General features: G+C 42.4%; 1 protein-coding gene across 1 annotated transcript in view; it reads right to left on the minus strand.

The window, feature by feature from the left end:
- LOC141800165 (neural-cadherin) overlaps positions 1–20184 on the minus strand; it is a 152586-nt gene that overhangs the window by 16393 nt on the left and 116009 nt on the right. Inside the window, exons 15-20 of the mRNA XM_074682571.1 lie at positions 18870–19056; positions 18651–18794; positions 9663–9946; positions 4448–5077; positions 3373–4369; positions 1135–1228 (exon numbers count right to left, since the gene is read on the minus strand). Coding sequence (XP_074538672.1) covers positions 1135–1228; positions 3373–4369; positions 4448–5077; positions 9663–9946; positions 18651–18794; positions 18870–19056 — 2336 coding nt within the window. The remainder of the gene's footprint in view (positions 1–1134; positions 1229–3372; positions 4370–4447; positions 5078–9662; positions 9947–18650; positions 18795–18869; positions 19057–20184) is intronic.

Below are 20184 nucleotides of genomic sequence, written 5' to 3' on the forward strand. Positions count from 1 at the left end.
GAGTAAGTGAGTGTGTATGTTGAATGTGGTTTGGGGTAGGGGGGATTGGGGGTCTTATGTTTTCATTTTATGTAGTTATGCAATTTTCTGCTTTTTATTCCACTTTCTGTTATTTTATTTTACTTGTATTACAATACAAATAAATACTTTGTATTGCAAAGTCCTATATAAAAAGTGCTACACAAATAAAGTTTGATTGATTGATTGGATGTGGCGTTGGTGTCAGCTCCATTACCCATGTCTTAATTCTTTATTCAAATAAAGGTTAAGGGAATAAAAAAAATAAAGACATGGCTAACAGAGCTAACACCACCGCCATCTACTGTGAGCTAACAGGATACAAGAGAGTGAGACTGAATAAACCTGTGAAGGTCGAGGACCATTTAGCCAATGATGTAACAGACAACAGAGCACATGACGAACAGTGCTACAGATAATTTAGCAACAAGCTAATGGACAAAGCGCCAGAGTTTCATTTCTTCACTAGAGATAAAACATCCAATACTTTTACTTCACATCTTCCTCTCAACTGTTCTCATCAACCCCTGTGATTTTAACATCCAATGGGAGTCAAAAAATAAAAAAATGAAAATAAATATAAGAAAAAAATTAAAAAATAAAATAAAAGCAAAATAAAATAAAAACATTTTTATTTGTGTTATATTATTTATTTATTTTTTATTTTTCTTTATCATTTCTATAATCATTAATATTACTTTTTTATCTATTCTTATTGTTTCATTTTTTTAATTTATTTTTAATTTATTTATTTTTATTATTATTATTTTTCTTTATCATTTTTCAAAATCTATATTTATTATTATAATCTTTATTATTATTTGGGCATTTTTATTAGTGCTGTTATTCCAAAATAAAAGCATGTTTTTTTAACAACAGGAAGTAGAAGGATCTCTGCATAAGGAAGTTAATCGGTAAAATACTTTAGAGCTGTTGATGTGATGCTCATTCTCTGTATCAACCCCCCTCTTTAACATGTTACACCCCCTCTTTAAACCCCTCCTCAAACATGTCGACTGTGACTGTTCAAACTCCATTAGCGTCTCGTTTCATGTCACCTCTCGGTAATCTCTCAGGTTTTCTCCTTTTTTTTTTCATGACACCAGATCAAAGTACCTGGACGGTTTCCCTTCGAAGCGGTACGCCTTCTCACTCCAGTCATCAAGGTCGGGGGATTGAACTCGTCCGAGCAGCGTCGTCGGGAGGATACCTGTCAGGAGAGAAGAGGGAAAAGTTAAAAAATGGATTGTCTTTGAGGAGAATGAGTTCTGAGAGCGGAGGATCCCTTCAGCACATCCCTAAATATTAAAAGTGAAGGAGAGGAAGAGGAAGAGGAAGAGGAGCTTCTTTTGGGAGATAAGGTGGCGGCGACGCCTCATCGGCGCGCTCGGTCACGCTTTGACAGCACAGCAGGAAGACGTGCTGGCATTAGGATCACTGTTTCCCCTTCTCTTCCAAAAAAAGCCCAACGCAGCGCTGTAATCTCTTTAGCTGTGAAATCAGCTGCCTTTAAAAGCGGCTCCTGTTTGTGTTCGCTCGTCAAACCTGCGACCAGTTAATTGTTTGCTTCATGGCATGTTGTGGAGCTACGTGATGGATCGGTATTAGCGGGTTAATGCACTTTCATGTGGGAAGGCCCCGCGGAGGAAATTCACTAAAAATACAGAAATCCTTTTTCCAGTAAATTACAGCCGGCTGACAGATGGTGTGAATCTCTAAATAAGTGATGTGGGGCTGAGCAGCCGACTGTGAAGAGTACAGTCTTAAAAACACGAGCGCAGAGCTCTCAGGAGGAGTCCAGAGGAGGCCAGAGGAGGCCAGAGGAGTCCAGAGGAGTCCAGAGGAGCAGGGAGAGGGCGAGGTTAGACGGGCTGTGTGACCAGAGACGCTCAGTCCAACATCCAACCATCAGGTAGAAAACACCAACATATATCGTCATATTTTCAGGAGTGAAAGAAACTCTCAAATTTAAAGGAAAATCCCAGTTTGTCCTCTTCATTTAACATATTTCAGGGTTTAAATCAGCACTATGTGCAAAGACTTGAGCGTTTCAGCAACACACTGCTAGAAAACCCCAAAACCTTAATGTCTGCTTGGTTTCTACGGTGGCTCTAAAGGTCAACTTCATAAAACATTTATGATTTAAAGATTTAAAAAAAAAATCATAAAATGAAATTAAGGTTAAAAAAATGGGTTTGCTGAAAATTAATTGCAAAAGACAGAAAAAAAAATCACACACGAAAAAAATCAAGAATTCTTAGAAAAAATTAAATAGGAGAAAATTTACTCAACAGAAATATTTTTGGCAGGATTTTTTTACTTGCAATTCTAATGAAAAAAAATTACACAAAAATAATTTTTCTTAACACAAAAATATTCCAAAAAAATAAATAATATTAAAAAAATGTTTCAAAAACCTAATCAGCAAAAGCATTTCACAAAACTCAAAAATCAAAAATATTTAATGAAACTAATTTTTCTTATCATTTTAAGAAGAAATTTAACATTTAATAAAATTGTTAAAAAGCCCTAAAAGGTCATGATTACATATTTTTTTTTCTTTAATTTAAAAAAATTATATATATATATATATATATATATATATATATATATATATATATATATATATATATATATATATATATATATATATATATATAAATATATATATAGTTTTTTAAATCAATTAACTTTTTCTCAAATTTCTCACAATAATGAAATTATATATATATATATATATATATATATGTATATATATATATATATATATATATATATATATATATATATATATTTATTTTATTTTTTGGGGGGGTGAAATTTTGACGTATCTCGTTCTTGTAAGCTTAAAAAACAAGAAATTTTAATTAGATATTTTCAAAAACACAACTAAAACATGAACATGACAAATCAGTAAGTATGTGAGAGAAATCGATATGTCCACTGGGGGCGCCACAATCAACATGAACACTAAGTTTATCACTGGAACATTAACTCATGAGGAAAACCGTTTTCTTTAGAAAACGCCAGAAGGAAGCTTCTGTGTAACTTACTGTTTACAGTGAAACTGAGACTCACCGGAGAATATAATGAACGCTCCTCAAACCAGAGTACCTGCGATTTGGGATCATGTGACCTCCTACTTTAGATTTGAGTCACGTTTAGCTGTTTTCTGGATTGGTTGCTCCTCCTGTTGTGGTTGCTAAGGTTACTGGAGCTAACTTGCTACCTAAAAATTTGGGCTAATAATCCATCAAAGGACTGACAGATGTTTAGATTTGTTGTGCAAGCTTTGTCATGTTTCCCCCCCAGACGCGGTTTTGCTTGGTGATTGCGCTAATGGCATGAACATACCCTCGTAACTGTAGACGATGAAGTTGGTGTGTCCAGGTGAGTGCGGGTGGTCGTTCCTGTCCCCGATGACGACCGTCAGCGTGTTGGTTGAGCTCATGGGAGGAGAGCCGCTGTCGATCATGAGGATCGGGAGGTGGTACTCCTTCTGTCGCTCCCGGTCGAAGGTTCGGAGGGCGGTGATGGCCGCGCTGCCGTTCCGAAAGTCGGTCAAGTTGAAGTTGGTGGCGTCTGAAGTGAGCATGAGGAGCCGTATGGAGAAGGGCCCGCCGTTTGCGGAGGTGTCTCGATCCGTGGCGTGGAGGAGGAAGGAGGTTTCGTTCATTTGTACCGCCTGAGGCGCCGCCGTGTTCTCCCACACAACAGGTTTGTACAGGACCTCGAAGTCTGGACCGTTGTCATTGATGTCCAGGACGGTCACCATGACGATAGCAGAACCAGTTAAAGGTGGACTCCCAGCGTCCGTGGCGAGGACCATGATCCTGTGCTGCGAGATCTTCTCCCGGTCCAGAGAATCCGCCACCACAACCCAACCGGACTGATCCACCAGGAACTGACCGTAAGGGTCCGACTCTTTGGAAATGCTGAAAGCGAAGCGTCCGTTCTGACCTGAGTCCAGATCAGACGCAGTGACCTGAGCCACAATCGTCCCGACAGGTACGTCCTCAGACATGGCGGACGACTCGTAGAACTGTGGGAAGAAAACGGGGGCGTGGTCGTTGGCGTCCTCCACCTGAACCAGGCAGTACGCTAGGCTGAAGAAGTCAGCGTCCTCGGCCTTAAGGGTCAGGTTGAAAGTCCTCTCCTGAGGTTTCTCAAAGTCAACCGTCTTCTGGAGTTTAATCACGCCACGTCGGTTCACCTTGTCTGTCTCCACAAAGAACTTCCTGTCCTCGTCACCGCCAACGATGCTGAAGGTCACAACGGCGTTCTCACCCTCGTCCCCGTCTGTGGCTGAAACAACGAGAACCTCGCTGTTCACCTCCAGGTCCTCGGTCACCTGAACACGAGAGGGTTCAACATTAGGCTCTGACTGATCTGAGCAGACCAGGAGCTGGTCTCGTCATTCAGGACTTACCTGAGCCGTGTAGAGTCTCTGGGTGAAGACGGGCGGGTGATCATTGACGTCGGACACCATGATGGTCGCCGTCCCCGTTCCTGCCAAACCCCCTCCATCCCTGGCCTCCACCACCACCAGGTACCGATCCTCGGCCTCGCGGTCCAGGGAGCGCAGCACGGTGTAGATGGTGCCCGTGCTGGCGTTGATGGAGAACAGGTTCAGGTTGATCTCGTTGCGGACGTTCTTGATGATGCTGTAGGTCAACATGGCGTTCTTCCCTTCGTTTGGGTCGTCCAAATCCATCGCTCGCATCTCCATCACTGAAGTGTCTGCAGGCGAGTTTTCAGGCACCTCACCGACGAAACATCCATCGACTTCCAGCGCGGGGCACGGGAAGAACGGAGCGTTGTCGTTTACGTCTTGGACCTCCAGCAGAACATCAGCGAATCCCGTGAGTCCTGCTCCTCCCTCGTCTGTTGCGAGGACGAGGAACCTCCACGCCGCCCTCTCCTCCCGGTCCAGGCGTCTTTGAGCGTAGATCCTCCCGGTGCGTTCATCGATGGTGAACTCACCTCCAGAGCCCTGACCGTGGAGCGAGTACCTGAGGGCGGTTTGGTCGGCCTCCTGGTCCGGATCTGTGGCTGAGACCTGCAACAACAAAATCCAAAATCAGACTAAAAATTTTTAATTTCTGTAACGAAGAGAGCCTCAGAGTCTCAGGTCGTTTGATAGAAGACTTCCAACATGACTTTCAACCCCCAACAGAGTCCATCGTTGGATGTCTGTCAAAGAAATCTAAAAAACTTTAAGTCTCTGAGGAATTTCAGGAGTATTAAGATTAAAATCTGAGATGTTCTTGCTCAGTGCTGCCACAGGTGGCTGGAGGCTGCACTGCAACAGTCCAACACGGCAACAACTGAAATCTTAGCAAGTAAGTAAAACGGTTTTCTCTGAAAATGAGATTCGAGTTTCTAGAAAAAATCAGCCACGGGGGAAAGAGAAACAAAATTGTTCAGTTTCCTGAACTAAGACATATTCTTCTTTCAAGAAACTTGACAAATACTTTTTTTCCCTTTTGCATTTTTTTTTCTCTAAGTAAGCTAATTATGTCGTTTAGGTCTTTGTCTCATAGGGGCGCTGTGAGCAAAATATGTCAGGATGTTTTTAAGGCAGGATCAGGATCTGAATTTGATCAGGATTGATTTTCAGAATCAGACTATAGCAGAAAGAAGGAAGGAAGGAAGGAAGGAAGGAAGTAATGAAGCAAATGGAGAAAGAAAAGGGGGAGGGGAGGAAGATAGAAAGAAGATGAAGGAAGTAAAAAAAAGGCAGGAATTATGGGAAGGAAAAGAAATAAGGGAACAAGGTGGAAAGGAAGGGGAGAAAGAAACCAAGCAAGGAAAGATGGAAGGAAATAGAGAAATTAAGTAAGTAAGTAAGGAAGGAAGGAAGGAAGGAAGGAAAGAAAGAAGGAAGGGAAGAAGTAACCTTTATGAAAGTGAGCAAGTTAGGAAGATAGGAAGGAGAGAAATGGGAATAGGCAAGGACGGAAGGAAAAAAAGGGCTGGAAGGAAACAAGGCGGAAAGGAATGAAGGAAGACACCAAGCAAGGAAGTACACAAGAATGGAAAGAAGGAAGGATGTAAAGGCAGAAAGAAAGGAAGCAAGTAATGAGGTTAAGGGGGGAGGCAAGGAAGGAAGATAGGAAGGAAGATAGAAAGAAGAGGAAGGACGTGAAGGAAGGAAAGAAAGGGAAGAATTTTGGGAAGGGAAAGAAAGAAGGAAACAAGGTGGAAAGGAAGGGAAGAAAGACAGCAAGCAAGGAAGTAAGAAAGCAAGGAAAGATGGAAGGAAATAGAGAATGTGAGTAAGTAAGGAAGGTAGGAAGGAAGGAAAAAAATGTATAAATAAAGGAAACAAGTAAGGAAGCAAAGGGAGGATGCAAGGTGTCAAGGAAATGAGGGAGTTAGGAAGACAAGAAGGAGAGCAAAGAAAGAAAGGAAGAAAATGGATGAATTATAGGAATGGAAGGAAAGAAACAAGGCAGAAAGGAAGAAGTGAGCAAGGAAAGAAAGAAGGAAAGAAGGAAAGAAAAGAAGGAAGGAAGGAATGAAGGAAGCCAGAAAAGAACCCAGGAAGGGAAGATGGGTGGAAGAACAGGCCAGCAAGGAAGCAAGGGAGGAAGCAAAAAAGAAAGGAATGAGCAATTAAGGAATAATGTGAGGAAAGGAAGGGAAGATAGGAAAGATCAGAGGGGGAAAGAAAGGGAAGGAAGAAACCAAGCAAAGATGTATGCAAGCAAGTAAGGAAGGAAGGAAGGAAGGAAAGGAAGGAAGGAAAGGAAGGGAACATGACTTCCCTGTTTGCTGAGAGCTTGGCCTGACTTTGACTGAGGTGGTTTATAAACTCAGGTTTGACTGATTCCTTCACATGAATCATAAAAATCAAACATCCTGAAAGAATCTGCAGCTGAAACAAAAGATTTCACTAAACGATCCTCAGAGACTCACACCTCCTTCTTTCTCCTCTTTCTTCTCCTTCTTTAGAGGAGCTGTTTCTGTCTGAGCTGTTGTTTCTTCTCCCTCCATCAAACAGCGAGGAGAGCGTTTTCATTTTGTACAAATGTCAGGCCCACAACCCGAACACGAGGCAGAGAGCTGATAGCTGCAGCTGCCCCCGCACCGCGGCTCAGCGGCTCAGCGGCTCAGCGACACAGGAATAAACATTTCTCCTTGTCTCTCTTTGTCCTCTTTGCTTAATTAACCTGCCGCCTGCTATCTGAGCGCGAGCGGACCAGAGCGCCAGCCTCACATCTGTCACCGCGACACACACCGCAATTAAAAGTTAATAGACGCCAACAAAAGCCGGGAGAAAGTCGACTTTTAGCCTTTCTTCTCCTCTTTTCTCACCAGAGGGTTTGTTTACCGCAGCCTTTGAAGTCCCCCTCCTCCCCCCCGTCGCCGCGCTGCGTTCCCTGACAACGTGACGCAGGTAGACAATATTGAAGATGAGCAGCCGCGGCGCCACGGAGGAGGTTGCCGCGCAGGTGAAGTTGAAATATATTCATTTCAAATTGGATTTTCCCCTCCGCTCACTATCTGCTGAATTGTATTAACACACGGGGCTCAGAGCGGGATGCGTTCAGGGAGGGGCCGCCAGCCCGGCGCCGGAAAAACTATGGAGGGAGTTGGAGAGGAGCGGAGCGTGCATCAAATCAATTCCGGCAGGCGAAGGGGAGCGGGCCCGGGTTGAGGACTCGGTGACACATGCCTCTCTGACGGGGATTACTTCCCGACACACTTCCACCTTTTTAATCTGATTTATCCGGGCGCCACATGCATATTACCGTGAATTACCGCGGATAGGTGTGACGAAAGGCGGATGAAGGCAACAGAAGATGGAAACAGGTCGACTCTGACTTTCTCAGGCAACTTTCCCGCTGCTGCAAGGTGCTGGCGTTGTGTTAAACAGTGTCACACACGTGTGGCGTGTTAGCTTAAAGACACTGGACCCGTGCAGAGGTGCTGCTGCAGGCTAATTCAGCTCAGCGTCAGGAGTGTGACCAATGCTGTTAGATCCAACCTGATACATTTCCACAGCTTGTTCGTATCAACGCAGCAGCCGCCGTCAGAGAGGAGAAGGTGACACTTTCTCAAGTTTAACTCTTAAACAGTTTCACCTGGACGGACAGACACCTGATCGTCTGAACGTTCAGAAACAGCCACCGAGCTGTCAGCACGTCCGGTCATTCAATCTGAGCGTCTGCTGGAGCCGTGCAGGGTCACAGAGAGGCCGCAGGTTCAACGCCTGCTGGCTCTTTTTGGGCTACGAGGCTGCACAGAGCTGGGGACCATGGAAATACACGGAACTGCAATATTTGTGCAAACACATCTCCAGATTCTGAGACATGCAAAAAATTAAATAAAATAGTTATTCATAAAATTAGCAAAAGTTTCAGAATTTTAGATTAAAAAACTAAAGATATATAAAAAACTTTTTTTTTAACTCAAATCTTTTGTGAAATTTTTAAAAAACTCTTGATTTTTTTAATGCATATTATTATTGATATTAATATTATGCTGATGATGATTATAAATATTATCATAATAATAATGTTTTTTATTTTTATTATTATTATTTTTTAATTTGACAAAATTGCTAAATTTTCACATTTTTTCTGGTATTCTGCTCAATACTCTCCTCTGGAGAGTATTGAGCAAAAATTTTAGAATTTCAAATGAAGAAAAAAAATAGGAGATGTTAAAAAAAAGCATGAGAATAAAAAAAGTCAAAAAATTCATCAAATTTTCAAAAAACTTTTATGTATGAAAAAAAATTCAAAAAAAAAAGAAAAAGAAAAAAACATTTTCTTTTAAATTTGACAAACTTGCAAATTTTTCACAATTTTTTTGTAACATCCTTTGGGTTAAATTAATCAAAAGTTTAAGAATTGGAACAAAAAAAATTAGAAAAAAATGAAATTTTAAGAGAAGTAAAAAAAATTTAAATTTTTTTCAAAATTTTCAAAAACTCTTCTTAAGATAAAAAAAACACGTTTTTTTTTCTAAATTTAACAAATATGCTAAATTATTCTTTTTTTTTTAGAAATGTCCCCTGGAGAGCAATTACCAAAAGTTTTAGAGCTTTTTTTTTTTTTTTTTTTTAAAGTTAAGATGTTATAAGAAATTGAAATTCTAAAAAGGTCAAAACTTTTGCAAAATTTTCAAAAAATATTTTTTTAGTTTAAAAAAAAATTACAAAAAAATTTTAAAAAAAGAAAAACTTTTTTTTTTAATTTGAATAATCTGCTAATTTGAAGAAATTTTCGTCTAGAAACATCCTCTGGAAAGTAACACCTCCCAGGTAGGACTGCTTTAAAGGGACTAACTTTATTTAGACCTTAAGCTTTTGAAAAGCATCTTTCTTACTGCCCTCCAGTGGTCTGGAGATGTGGTGCAACTACTTTTATTTTTCGAGTCCACTGCGGCCCAATTTATGCAGTCTGTACACAGGTGTCAATGACATGCAGAAAAATAATGGGCCACACAAAAAATTTAGTTCCAGGAACTACAAGTGACTGTGAGACCTTTATAGTCACATTCTGAGTCTGTCGGAGACAAAAACAGGAACTTTTAGTAAACAAACTTTGATACAGATGGAGGTTTTGCTTCAACCATCACGGCCTGTTTTAGCGTTAGTGTTAGTCTTCAGTCTGTGGATCTGAGGTACCGACCTCCAGCATGAAGACCGGCAGCTGGGTGAGCTCCTCGGTCACGGCGGCGTGGTATTCGGTCTGGCTGAAGACGGGCGCCTCGTCGTTCCGGTTCACCACCTGAACCACCACCAGCGTCTCGTTCTCCCACTTCCCGTCGGAGGCGACCAGCCGCAGCTCGAAGCGCTGCTCCATCTCGTAGTCCAGGGGCTGAGCCACGAAGATGGTGCCCACCTCGGGCTCCACGTCGAAGGTGCCCATGGTGTTCCCGGAGGTGATTTGGTAACGCAGCTTGGCGTTGGCGCCTGGAGGGAAGAAGTGGAGGTTATAATCAAACTCACTCACAGTGATTTAATAAAACTCTCCTTTCAGGGTTCAGGATCTGAAACAGAGGTGTAGCCGTAGAGCTGTCGGTCACATGGAGTGCTGAAGCGCTCTGTGTGTAGAGAAACTTCCTGACTGATATCGAAGTCGACTTCCTCGCAGGAAAAAAGCGTTTGATTGGCAGCGCCCTCAGAAAGAAGCCCGGGTGGACAGCAGCCGCGGCAGCAGCAGGTATAAAATATTTGGGAGGAAAACAGGCGTCTCGCTCGCAGCGGGGCTCATTAGCTGCTGCTCCTCCACACCTCCTCTTTCTTTCTCTCTGCCTCTCTCATAGTTTGGATGTTGAAATCCTCGTAAACCCAAACACTTCTCCTTTCCTCACCTCTGTCCATCTGATTCGTGACGCCTTACTCCCCTGGACCAGATATTTGGGGACAAGAGCTCACATGGTGCTGACGGCCAGTTAGCAAACTTTAGAGCTCGTTAGCTCGGGTGCTAAACCAACAGGAAGTGGAGTTTAGAGTCAGTTTGAAGAGAGACAGAGGATTATGATAGAAAGTAACATGTGCTTATGATTTCTAACCTCTCGAGCTACAGGTGTACACTCTCTGCTAATACGGCTAGCTGTTAGCATTTAGTTGGTCAGCATCCAAGCTTTGTTCAAACCTCATGGTGAGGATTCCACATTTCATCATCATGAAACATAAAACATAATCTCCATCCTGTTTCATTCGATAAAACCTAAAAGCTCCGTGCAAAAACAACCAAACATTCATGGTATCTATCCCATAATGTCCTTGGGTCAAAGAGACAAAGCAGCAGTTGCTAATTGATAAAGAGATGAAGTAAGAGCATTTAAAGGCGCAAGGAAAGAAGATTGACACTGGACTTCCACTAGGTCCATGTCCGGTGCGTCTCCCCTCTGTTAAAGGTCCCATATTCTGCAAAAATCACTTTATTCAGTCTTTTAGTGAAATGTGTGGGTCTTTGTCTTTCCTCCCAGCCCACAAAATGTGATATTTAATGACCAAACCTGTTCTTAGTAGAGCTTGTTAATGTAAAATCCTGACCTAAAACCAGCTGTTTGGATTTTGGGGATTTGCAGACGTCAGCGATTCCCTTTTTGACCAATCAGGAGCAAGTCTGACCTGAGAATGCCAAAGTTGAAGAGCCATCACTGCTCTGTTTTTGGCTGTAAACAGCCACATAGCTCCATGCTCAAGCTTCCCATCTCAGAAGAAGACAGACTAAGTGTCTCGAGTTCATTTATCAGGAAATGTTCCAGCTACACTCAGTAAAACTGAGCATGTGTGTGCTAGTCACTTCACGGCCGACTGCTTTTCCAACTTTGGACAGTCCAACTGAGGGCTAGCCAATAGACTGGTCCTGAATCCAGGCGCATTACCAACCATCCTCCAACAAACCTGGGACCCTGGAAATGTGAGTATTTTAAATGCTGTGTGCTGTGGAGCAGATGGAAGAGCTTTTCCTCAGTGTCCCCCCTGTCTCTGTGTTAGCTTCAGGATGCTAACTTTAGCTGCGGTTAGCCTGTTGTTTTAGCCTGTAATGTTACGGTAAACCAGCTTCTCTGTTTTCTAAACATTGTGCACTCGGAGCTCGTGGCGCCGCTCTCAGTGACGTGGAAGAGCGGGGCGGTATCAGCGGTGGCTCATTTACATATGAAGGCCACGCCCACTAAATCAGAGCGTTCTGAACAGAGGGGCTATGAGAGCCTGGAAACAATGCTGCTGTGCTTGATTTATTGGCTTTTTGGACCAAAACATGTTACTACCATTTCATGAAGACATCAATGATCCAGATTAAACTGCAGGAAAGGAGCAGGAGATGAGACCTCTTCGTGTACGCTGTGTGTTTCTCTGCTCCTCCCTCTGTCACAGATACAAAGCTTTTATAAAGTCTCTTTGGCTTCTTATAGAAATGTACGTGTTTCATCTTTTTCAGAAACATCAGGAGGCACAAACTTCTTCTCATCCTTTCCTTGTACCATCTTTTTGATTTTGCAGTTTTGTACTCCAGCCTCTCCTTCTTGTTTCCTTCTATCCTTTCCTTCCTCTTCACATCCTCCATCCTTCCCTCCTTGAACACTCTTCCTTATCTCTCTCTTTCCTCAGACCTCATATCCTCTGTCGGCCTCTTCGCCTCTTCTCTTTATGAATTTTAGAAATGCACACACGCTCTGACAGGATAAACACACACACACACACACACACACACACACACACACACAGATGCAGGCCAGAGGCTGGTCTGTCTGGGTTTTGGTCCTGCTCTCTGTTTACCGGCACCGAGGAGACTTTAGGAGACAAACACCATCTGTGGAGACATGCAGGACCTTCATTACCACACCACACACTCTACACATGCGTGTGTGTGTGGCTCATGTGTGTGTGAGGGGAAGCTTAAGTGTGGCGGTCCGTCACATCCTCTGAACACGATCCGTGGTGACACTCAGCGAGCGTCTGAGTGTGTGTGTATGTGAGTGTGTGTGTAAATGTGTGTGAGGGGAGCAGTTCCAGCGGTTTCTTGCCTCGAGCTGCCTCCCTAATGATCAGTCTGGCCATATGGTGTTGCCCCTTACACACACATACCGACACACACACACACACACACACGCACACTCACACACTGGGGGATAGTGCTGATTTAATTCGGAGCCCAGCAGGAGGCCCCAAATTGAGATTAAGGTCAGATCTTTGCTCCTCGTGAGGAGGACCGGAGGGGAGAGTCGTCCCTGAGCGCTGAGTGCAGGTCGGAGTCTGAAGGTCTCGCTCGTCACTGGAGGAAGTTTTCACTCCGATAAAAAAAAAAAAACACATTAGCAAATCTCTCATGTTGTGGCCTCAGATGGCTGACAGAGATACTGGATGCTGGGAGCTTATTCAGATTCAGACGACCGCAGAGCCCAGGAGTCCTGAGAGGAGAAATCATCCAAACAGGGAGAGATTTCAGCAAAGCATTTTGGGAATTAGTGTGTCCTCACTGACGCACACTTACTTTGACCAAAACAAAAGATCTACAGACGTCCAGGAGTTTTAAAAGAAACGTTTCCTTTGACTCTTCTCTGGAAAAACCTGAGCTACTGACGAGGATACAGGTGGTTAATCTGCTGATGCGATATATCGCCGCCATATTGGATGGGTCTCCTCACTGCATTCCAGCAGCAGACACAAACAGATTGAGCGCAAAGTGTTGCTATAACCGGGGCAATATTGAGAGCAGATCACGTGGGATTACCTTTCACAGGTAAGACTTCACAATAATGTAGTTTTATTGACCATTTCTCATTTTATGTCATTATAACTAACAGTATTGGACGAGCGACAAAATGCTAACAGCAGGAGCTGGTACTCTCTCACTTTATCTCCAGAGTTTTTCTTCTTCTTCACATTTTGAAGATTTCCAAGTGACCCTGGTTTGAGGAGGCCTCCTTTACAGCGTCTCTCCATACAACCACAGCCTCACCATGACAAACCCTCCCTGCCCCTACCATCATATCACCTGCCGCTAATGATGGTGTTAATACTCCACCCTTTGTGTATTTTTATCACTCTTTAATACTTTCTTTTTTGTTTTATTTACTATGATATTTTTACATTTGCAGTTACTGTAATTATACTGCAGCTGCTAGTGTTAAATGACTTATCTCCCTTTTATAACAAATTATTAATATTACTGTTGTTCTACTTATTATCTATTTTTTTTATCTTTGTTTGTATAAGCAGCCATACTACAGTTGAATTAAATTTCATTATTATTGTGGCTGATGTTGCCATCATTATTACTAATTTTACTATGATTAAGTAGTAATTAAAAGAAATACTTATTATTATATTATAATTATTAATATTATTATATTAGAAAATATGTGTGAAGTTGGCATTGTGAATATATATGTAAATATAAGTATATATGTATGACCGCAAAAATGTTGTTGCTCATACGTTTTGTCTGTCCGTCTCACTGTCCTGTCTCATTGCAGGACAAAAAATATCAAAATAAAAAGTATTTTAATTTGAAAGTTTGTATTAAAATGTGTGACTGCGTCCTGGATTATTAGTTCATCTCTGTTGTTTGTAACAAACGTATCCGTGTGAAAATCAGGTAAAAATTCGCTGAGTTATGCTCTTGATAGTTGGGCATTATTCACCTTTCTCAGTTTAATAAACGCACTGGGGCGGCGTGTGAGACCCATCCAAGATGGCGGCCGGCAGCTATGTCAGCTCCAATAGGCAGCACCAGTCAATGAGGCGTCTACGTATATAATGTCTATGGCTTCAACCACCTTTAGCTAACCTTAAAAACAGTGAAATAAAGTGACGTTTATGCATTTTTATCACCTAGAAATACAGAAACTAAAGCACATCAGTTTAGCGTGGATGCAGTTTGGAGAACTCCCAGGTGTGCTGACCTCAGCCCGGCTTCATTCCAGGTACAATGAGGTAAAGGGGGCGGGACTTAAAGCCTGATTTATACTGTGCATCAAATCAACACCATCAGGTGGAGCAGGAAACAACATGAGGCTACACGTGTAACCACGAGCTTCTACCAAACCCTGTGATTGGTCCACAGAGCTCCAAAGAGCTGTATTCACAGGATTTCCTAAATCTCCACTCATGTCCTCTCCTCCTCGTCTCCTCTTGGTTCCATCTCTTCATACTTCCTGTACGATAAATGGCAGCAAAAATCTGCTTAAATATCACAAAATTTACTCAAAATCCCAGTGCACACAGTGCACAATGTCACCTACCAGAACTAAACTACACCTCAACTCATGAGATGGATAGCTGTTTTTAGTAGTGATATTTTCACTACTTTTCCTCCTGTGTTTGTCTGGAGATCCTACATGTAACCATGGCTGCATTGTTTACATGTGATATCAGCTGTTAGCAGCCTGTAGCATGTCAACGCTAACTGGTGCTAGGCCGGATGTTTCCCCACAAGGTGAGGAGAAGGAGGTGAGGACGACGTGCTGGTTCTCAGGTGTGAGCTAAGAAGTGACGGCATGGACCTGTCCTTCCATCCATCGTTATTGGGAACGTAAGATCTATCTCCAATAAGATGGACGAGCTAGCTGTGCTAACCCAGCAACAGAGAGAATAACAGAAGGCAGAGTAGCATCATGCTAGGATACAGGATCCAGGAGACAGAGACTGAACAGACTGCTGAAGAAGCTCAGTCCTGGACCCTGTGGAGGTGGAGGCTGGCTGACTGGACAATGATGGACAAGCTGTCAGCATCTATTTTCTTTCTATACACTTTCTTACTTTAGTTTTCTTGATTGCTGCTGTGACTTCAATTTTTTTTTACTTGTTACAATAACAATAAAGTTCTATTCTATTCTTTATTCTGTTTCTACGTCAAAAGTTGTAAAAATATGTTCTTAGCCCCACACCAAGGAGCTGGAATTTGGTTTGTTTGCTTCTGTCTGCCCAGTGTGTGTCTCTCTGCTCTGCCCTCCGTCACAGACACCACACCGCTAACTCTCCGTACTCAGGCTGGAAAAAACTCAATTTTGTAATGTTGTAAAATCATTAGGTATAGAATAATACCTTTGTCCAGATGACCAAGGTTTGTTCCTTGTCCTAAGTCACAAACCTCTGATTTCTGCTCTCCTTTCCTTTCATGCCTCATATCCTCTGCTGGCCTCCTCTCTTCTCTGTTGATGAACTTAAATTTGAGTTTAAGTTATAAAAATAAATCTCTCCATGATGAGCTATTTAAACACAAACCATGTTTTAAACCAGACTGTAAACATGTTGATTCCTGCTCTAAAAATCGGCTTTTTAAAATGGGTGTGTATGTGGTCTCAGTGTTTCTGCAGACAGCCTCTAGTGGACACTTCAGGAACTGCAGTTTTTAACACTTCTGCGCTGGCTTCACATTTTAAGACTGGAGTCTGCTGCTCACATAAACCACCATCTTCATCATCTTCATCATCATCATCATCATCATCATCATCATCATCATCATCATCATCATCAGCACAGGAGCATCTCAGCCCAAATTACATCCACACACTCTCCCTGATCCTCATTATCACAACACTACGCTGCAGCAGGAGGTGTGTGTGTTTGTGTGTGTGTGTGTGTGTGTGTGTGTGTGTGTTTACTAAACCCCGGGGCGACACTAAACTGAAACACCAAACTCAGCGGAATTAAAAAAGACTCTTGATCTCATTACCAGACGCACTTAGTTCGGCAAATTTTCCACTCGGAGGACCAAACGGGATCCAGAAAAACACGACGGGTGACAAAAGCTGCTGCGCCTAATCAGCTTAAAGACGGCGGGTGGAGAAGTGTCTAAACCTACGACTCATCATACACACACACACACACACACACACACACACACACACACACACACACACGCCGTCATACCTCTGTTTATCAGAAAACACCAAATTAAGTGGAAAGTAACACAGCAAAACTTTTTCAACCTGTTCGACCCCAGAGTGTATTAAAACATCCAGGTTTAGAATAAAAACAGGATCCTTCTTTAACTGTGGATCATCTGGAGCAGGTCAGGATATGAACACTCCCGTAAACGGACGATTAAAGCTCATAAACAGACCTGAAGCTCCTGGCGTCGCTGTCTGTGAGCGCGCTGACTCAGCAGGGCTCAGGTCTGATCTCTGGATAATCTCACTAACTACCTGCTCGTAGAGGAGGGTTTGGGGTGTTTGAGTTAAGTCTATATCCCCCCCTCGGTGGTTTGGGTCAGGATGTGTTTGTTAATTACCCCAGGGACTCCCTGGAGAGACACAAACCGGGGATAAAGCCACAACGTTTGGAGGAATCAGCCGCAGTTTGCTGTCAGAGCGTTTTTTTTTTATCCCGTGTTCAGCGAATTTCAGGAGCTGGGATCAGTCTGAGGGGAGGAAATACAACTCACAACAAAAACAACAACAAGAAATAAAAAAAACAACTCACAACAAAAACAACAAAACACAAAAAAAACCTCACAAAAAAAACAACTACAACAACAACAAATTAAAAAACAACTTACAAAAAAAATCATAAAAACAACTCACTAAAAAAAACTACAACACAAAAATAGCTTAAAAAAAACTACACTAAGACAAAAACAAAAAAACTACAAAAAAAAACCCAACAAAAAATAACCTCACGTCTATCAAAAAACAACAACATTAACACCGAAATTATTAGAAAAAAAACAAAAAAAAAACAACAAAAAGCAAAAGAATAATAAGAACTACTGAAAAAGCTAAAAACAACCAAAAAAGCCCACCAAAACCAACAAAAATGACAAAAAACTACAAATACAAAAAAGCAACAAAACACCTCCCCAAAAAGAAAAAACAAAACAAAAAACAAAGCAAAAAGAACAAAAAATTAAAAAAACAACAAAAACAAAAAAAAACACCACAAACTACAAAACAAACAAAAAATACAAAGACAACAGAAATCAACAAAAAAGAAAATAAAAAACAAAAACTTATTTAATAAAAAGAAACAGAACAAAAATTCCTAAGAAAACAATTAAAAAAATATAAACAAAAGAAAAAAAACGACAGCAACTAAAAAACAAAAGCTTTTTAGAGGTCAGGCAAGAAAAAAATAAAATAAAAAAAAGATGGAAAATAGATTTCAAAATTCCTTTTTTTTTCACCACAATTCTTATATTTAAACAGAATTTCCTCTTTCTTTCCATAATTGAGAATTTCAAATTCAGAATTTTTTTTTCATTTTTATTTTAAAATCCTGAAAAATGAAAATAGAATTTTGAAAGAATTGTCAGACATCTGAGAAATGACTTTTTTCTGACACTTCTTGTTTTTTTATAAGAATATATTTCTAATTTTAAAGCATGAATGATTCTTTGTTTTTGGCTGCTGACTTTTACTGACAAAAAAAATGTATATTGACAAAAAAAAAAAAAGTGTCCCTAAAGAAATTGCTATGAAGCATCAAAGTTTAAGTCACCTGAGTTAATCCGTGCCAGGAAATTTGGAGCTTGTATAAGAAAAGAAAAAGGGAAAAACTCTCGTCTGACAGTTTATGTTGAAAGAAAAACTTAGAAATGTTTTTCTCTCATGTTTGGTCGCTGACTCGTTCCAGTGTTAACGTCTCAACATCCTTCAGATCTTTGTTATCACCACATGATCGACACAGAGAGGACTGAGGTCACTGCTAGCGTCAGGGTTAGCATTCGCTACAAACACCAAACTCACAAAAAGCGTTGTCCTAAAACTTCCTCAATTTGTCTGACTTCCTCTCAGAGTCTTTTCAAAATAAAAGCCCGTCAGAGGAGCGACAGGAAGTTTTGGATCCTTTGAGCGAATCTTGGAGGAAAAAAGGTTAAAACAAATAATCAGACGTCACCTTCTTCCTTCAGACAGAGCGAGGAGGAAAACTCCTGAGGCTTCGCCGCCGTCATTAAGACAGACGGAGGGAAGGAGAGAAGGAGGAGGGAGGAGGCGTTTGTTCTGCTGCTGTTTTCTCTGCCTCCTGCTGCTCCTCGGTTCAGAGCGGAGGAGGAAGACGAGGAAGAGGAGCGAGGGACAAACACAAACAAAGAGACAAAAACATCAAACTGAGACCTCGAGGGAGCCGAGGCGCCGCTAATGAGCTGTGACAGCAAGGAGGGAGGAGACGAGGAGGCGAGAGGAGGAGAGGAGATGACAGGAAACCCTCTCTGTCTCACCTTCGTCCTCGTCGTTGGCGGTGACGGTGATGAGGACGAAGCCGACCTCCTTGTCCTCCTCCACGCTGACCTCGTACACGGGCTGAGGGAACGCCGGCGCGTTGTCGTTGACGTCTGTGATGAAGATCCTGACGTAGGCCGTGTCTGAGGAGCGACAGACGGGTTAGTGAAGGCGGAGAAAACGTTTCTCTAACGTCTGAAGACGAACCAACGTCTCACCGGTGTTGGGCTGACCCTGCTGACCCGGCCGCGCCGACTCTGAGCCGTCCTGTGATTGGACCTCGATCAGGTACGACGCTTTCTGCTCGCGGTCGAAGGACGCACGAGTGACGATGACGCCGCTGAGCGGCTCGATGCTGAAGAACTGAGAGTCCCCGCTCTCGTCCTTCAGGATCACGTAGTGGATCTGAGAGACCAGGAAGAGAGGAGGAGGAGAGGAGGAGAAACAGGAGGTGAAAAAACAGAATGAATAAAAAGAAGAGAATGAGAGGAGGTTAGGAAAAAAGAGCAACAAGGGGGAGATGTGAGGAAAGGTGGAGAGGGAGGGGGAGGAAAGAAGGAGGCAAGACAGATGAGAGGAGGATAAAGAAGAGAGGGAGAAAAAAGAAAAGACAAAGAGGAGGAAAGGAGTTGGGAAGAAAAAAGGAGAGGAGAAAAGGGTGAGGAGGAAGAGAGAAAAGGGAATGAATGGAAGACAATGGTGGAGAAAGAAGAGAGAGGAAGAGGAGGGAAAGAGGAAAGGAAGAGAAGCAGGAGGAAGGAAGGAGGAGAGAAAATTAGAAAGGAAGAAAGGAAGGAAGCAAAAGAGGGTAGAGGAAGGGGGAGGAAAGAACGGAGAGAGTAAGAGGAGGGAAGGAGGAAATAAGGAAGGTAAGAAGAGTAGAGAAAGGAAGGAAGGAAGGCGAAGGGAAAAAAGAAGAGGGGGAAGAAAGGGAGGAAAGGGAGGGGGAAAAGTGAGGGGAAGGAAGAAAGGAAAGAAGTAAAGGAAAGTAGACGAAGGAAGGACAGAAAAAGAGAGGAAGGAAGGGAGGAAGGGAGGAAGAAGGCAAAACAGGCAAGAAAGAAAGAAAGTAGAAGAAAGGAGTTAAGTAAGAAGGGGGGGGAGAGACAGTAAGAGGAAGGAAGGTAGGAAGGAAGGAAGGGAGGGAGGGGGGAAGAAGGAAGGAAGAAGGAAGGGAGGGAAAGGAGGAAGGAAGGAAAAGAGACAGTAAGAGGAAGGAAGGTAGGAAGGAAGAGGAGGAAGGATGAAGAAAGGAGACGAGGAATGAAGGGAGGGAGAGAGAGGGAGGGAGAAGAAAAAGAGGGTAAGAGGGAGAAAGGAAGGAAGGAAGAAGGGAAGGTGGGAAAGGAGGAAGGAAGGAAAAGAGACAGTAAGAGGAAGGAAGGAAGGAAGAAAGGAATGAAGGAAGAAAAGAAAGAGGCAGGAAAATATAAAGAAAGGAGGGAGGGAAGGAAGAAGAGAGAAAGAAAAGGACACAGAGAAGAGAGAATAAGAGGAAGGAGGAGGTAAGGAAAGGAATGAAGATGGATTAGC

This window comes from Halichoeres trimaculatus, unplaced genomic scaffold (assembly GCF_033239565.1).
Source record: "Halichoeres trimaculatus isolate MK-OKI-2021-1 unplaced genomic scaffold, fHalTri1.1 fHalTri1_scaffold_12, whole genome shotgun sequence".
Lineage (NCBI taxonomy): Eukaryota > Metazoa > Chordata > Actinopteri > Labriformes > Labridae > Halichoeres > Halichoeres trimaculatus.